The sequence below is a fragment of the Monopterus albus genome, unplaced genomic scaffold, assembly GCF_001952655.1.
Source record: "Monopterus albus unplaced genomic scaffold, M_albus_1.0 scaffold88.1, whole genome shotgun sequence".
Taxonomy (NCBI): Eukaryota; Metazoa; Chordata; class Actinopteri; order Synbranchiformes; family Synbranchidae; genus Monopterus; species Monopterus albus.
The window spans coordinates 1,632,940-1,636,821 of record NW_018127968.1 but is presented as its reverse complement, the minus strand read 5'-3'; the positions used below and the strand labels follow the sequence as shown (position 1 = coordinate 1,636,821).

At 40.8% G+C, this 3,882-nt stretch overlaps 1 protein-coding gene across 1 annotated transcript in view; it reads left to right on the top strand.

Annotated features, from left to right (window-relative positions):
• The window catches only part of LOC109964386 (SH3 domain-containing RING finger protein 3), a 91,127-nt gene that overhangs the window by 62,396 nt on the left and 24,849 nt on the right, over window positions 1-3,882 (top strand). The window contains exon 4 of the mRNA XM_020607671.1: window positions 2,630-2,938. Coding sequence (XP_020463327.1) covers window positions 2,630-2,938 — 309 coding nt within the window. The remainder of the gene's footprint in view (window positions 1-2,629; window positions 2,939-3,882) is intronic.

Sequence of the window (3,882 nt, the reverse complement as noted above, 5' to 3'; positions counted from 1 at the left end):
CTTCACCTTCAATATAGGTAGACCACATGAAAATCCTGCTGTTTGCCAGTATAATATTCTAGACACTAGACATGTTGCATGTGTTGGTATTAGATGTTTCACTCATAGTAAATTAAATTATTTACTAGCTGACTGTCTACCCTCTGTTTCTGACTTTTTTTTTAATGTTTGTCACAACAGACTCATGTATTTTCTACTACCTGTATCAGACCTTAAGTAGAAGCTGTCAATCAATCACAGTTCACCTTAATACCAGCCAAAACAAACATGTGGTCACAGAGTGAGCTGTGTTACTTTATATCAGTTTTTTCTTCCTCCACCGTTTCTGAGAAAAAGCATTCACCGTGTTAATAAAATCCAGGGCTGTGACCAGACCATTAGATACAGACAACTAATTATGTACTCAGTGCTAGAAGGAATGTTTCATTTTTATGGGGATGGACTCATCTGGTGATACTAAAAGTGAATACAGGACATGCAAATTAAGTTAAGGGTAAAAACACAATAAAATTAAAAGATTTTTGTTTTGTTCGTTGTCTTAAGCAGTCAGTCTAATATCCGCGTGTAGGCGTCAAGGTGCAGTTTTTCAGAAAAAAAGTCTCTATATTGACTTTAAAATATCATAACCTTCTGGGGTTCAGGTTTATTTTGGTTAATTATTGTCTGTGCATAGCACCTTTTAGCAAAGAGTTTTATTTCAGCACAAATGAGATATAAGTCTGATATCTCTGTTTATTTAGCTAAGTATAAAACTGCTAGTGGGACCTAAAACAAATAAAAAAAATAGCTTAAGTGATAATCACTCAAAATATTTTTATAGAACAGTTCAAGGTTGTAAAAAACTTTCATTATTTATACACAAAGGTAGAGCAGATATCTGTTTACACTTGATCAGACTTTTTCCATTTTTTGTGCCTTTCTCAATAAAGTCTATATTATGTATAAATAATGATATATGTAAATCACTGAAATTTTAAATAATTTTTTGTAGTATTTTTCACAGTTTTAAAAGTATCTCGCTCAAATGAGGTTCTGTATTGAAAACACTGGACTGGTTTTCTCAGCTTGTTTTCACACCACAGACTGGGACATCCTCTGCAGTGCTCATGGAGAGGACATAGACGGCCTCACACACAACTCCCACCACTGTCACCTACAAAAGTTCTCTGATGACACCACCAGTGTTGGATGTGTATCGTGGGGGGATGAGCGGGAATACAGGGGGGTTGTTACTCACTTTGTGAAGTGGTGTGAGGAAAATCGACTGGTCCTGAACACCAGTAAGACTAAAGAGATGGTGACTGATCCCTGGCGGAAATCACCAGCACTCACTCCGGTGAGCTTTCAGGGCTCAGTCACTGAGATTGTGGACACCTTTAAATACCTGGGGGTCCACCTCAACAATAAAATGTACAAGAAGGGCCAGAGCTGCCTCCACTTGTTGAGGAGACTGAGGTCCTTTGGTGTGCGGGGGGCACTCCTTCGGACTTTTTGTGATACTGTGGTGGCATCTGCTGTTTTTTACACTGTTGTGGGCTGGGCGGTAGGTAGCACGGACAGGGACAGAAAGAGACTGTTACATCCCCAGTGTAAGAAGGAGCGTTACCGTAGGTCGTTCCTCCCCACAGCAATCAGACTGTACAACACATCACTGCAGGGATAAGCTAGGTGAAAGTATGAGGGACTATGTAATAGTCAGCTGAGGTGCAATACTCAAATCCTGGGGTAACATGCATGGTTAATATGCACATATGTAAATTCTGTTCTTGATTATTCAAATACTTGATTCTGTCTATTTTTGAGTACTTGGAATTTTTTTATCAGGATGTGTGTGGTGTTTGTTCATCATGGTGTTGTTTGTTCTCCATTGCTGAAATTTCCCCATTGAGGGATCAATCAAGTACCTTCCTACCTACCTAAATGAAGTTATGTTACTATTAATAAAACATTCTTTGTGTGATTCCAAAGATTCCAATGGGTTAAATCAGGGCTAATTACAATCAACAAAATGAAAACTGAAAGATTAAAAATTTTAATTTCATTCCCAGAACTGAAAAGAAGCCGAAAAAGAGGAGCGTACTGTATGTGGCTGCTATTTGTCATCATTATTTCGTTATCATCTAGTTAAGGATGTTTTGGATTAATTTAACTTTAAAAATGATTACATTTGGCAAAAGTTTGAACCAGAGAAATTAATTTTAAGTGCGTAAATCACTTGTAAAGTTCTACAGATAAACTATTGCAAAGTACCATCAAAACCTGTTTTGTCCTGAGGTATGAAAAAACGTTGCCCAAGAATGAAGTTAAATGAATCCAGAAGGAGGAGAGAGAGAAAATAATCCTGGCAAACAAAAGAAATACTCACCTTGTGGTGGGTTATTCAAGTGTGTGTTTGACAAATAGAGACAGTGAGAGTGTGTTACACAGAGGGAGTCACACTAGAACAGCTGCTGTGATTATTGTTATGCTCCTAGTTTGAAAAGCTGCCAACAAGAACAAGTGAGGAAAGGCCACACAAACACACTTGTTTTGATCTTGTTATGTACGTATGTGAACGACCAAGGAGTGAAATCTAACACCTGAATCTCTTCTCTCTTGTCCTTCCCCTGCCTCTCTCCTGTCCCCCCAGCTAAATGAAACAGCTAAGCAGTTAATGGAAATCGACAAGCCTACATCAACTAACGTTCCAGGCCCGAGCTCCGAGCCAGCCCCGCTGGGCCCTTGCTCTCCTTGCCCCTCCCCCAGTGTTTCACCATCCAATGGGAATGGCTCTGGCCATCGGAGGGGTGAAGGAAAGAAAAATGCCAAAAAGCGGCATTCGTTTACAGCACTGTCCGTCAGCCAGAGGGCCACCCAGCTCAACAACAGGCACAGTATGGAGATCTCCCACCCAGTCCTCATCAGCTCGTCTGACCCCAGAGCTGCTGCACGCATCCAGGTACACACACACACACACACACACACTGTAATTTTAATATCCAGTGATGCATTTCCTTTCCTTTCTATTACATGACATCATCATGAGTAAAGCTTCTACTAAGCTGTGCAGAAGTTGTACAGTACTTTTCGTAAAGGGTGGCTCCTTTTGTAATGATATTACTTGATTATTGTTGCTAAACAATGTTAATTATTAACCGTAGATGGCGAAGATTCAGCTGATTGAGCTTGAAGCTGTTTTATTGTTTAGTTGGTTGTTTAGTCTTTCACATCAGATCGGATTTTGATATTTTTGTATGTAAAAGTCTAAATGCAAAAAAGCATATAATGAAAACACAAGTGCATGTATCTCAGACTAAAACTACTTAAGTTTAGTAGCTGAGTACATGCACTTTACACCTCTTATATGTATATGGCCATAAGTTTAATTTAGGTTTATAATAACATATTAATCTGAGGCCATCCACTTCTGATGTGTTGATAATGATTCACCTGCATGTTGCTTATTTGTTGTTGTTAACCTGCAAGTTGGCACACTGGGGGGGTCCAAAATATTTACTGTAAATGTGATTTTCACTTGCTAAGAACAAACAATCGCCATGTCTTCCGATGAGGAAGCAGAGGCTGAGGGCTCAGAGGTGGACTCGTCCATCACCCAAGCTGAAGTCACTGAGGTAGTCAAGAAGCTTCTCAGTGGCAAGGCACCGGGGGTGGATGAGATCCGCCCTGAGTACCTTAAGTCTCTGGATGTTGTTGGGCTGCCTTGGCTGACCCGCCTCTGCAACGTTGCATGGCGGTCGGGGACAGTGCCTCTGGACTGGCAGACCGGGGTGGTGGTCCCTCTTTTTAAGAAGGGGGACCGGAGGGTGTGTTCCAACTATAGGGGGATCACACTCCTCAGCCTCCCCGGGAAAGTCTATGCCAGGGTACTGGAGAGGAGAATTC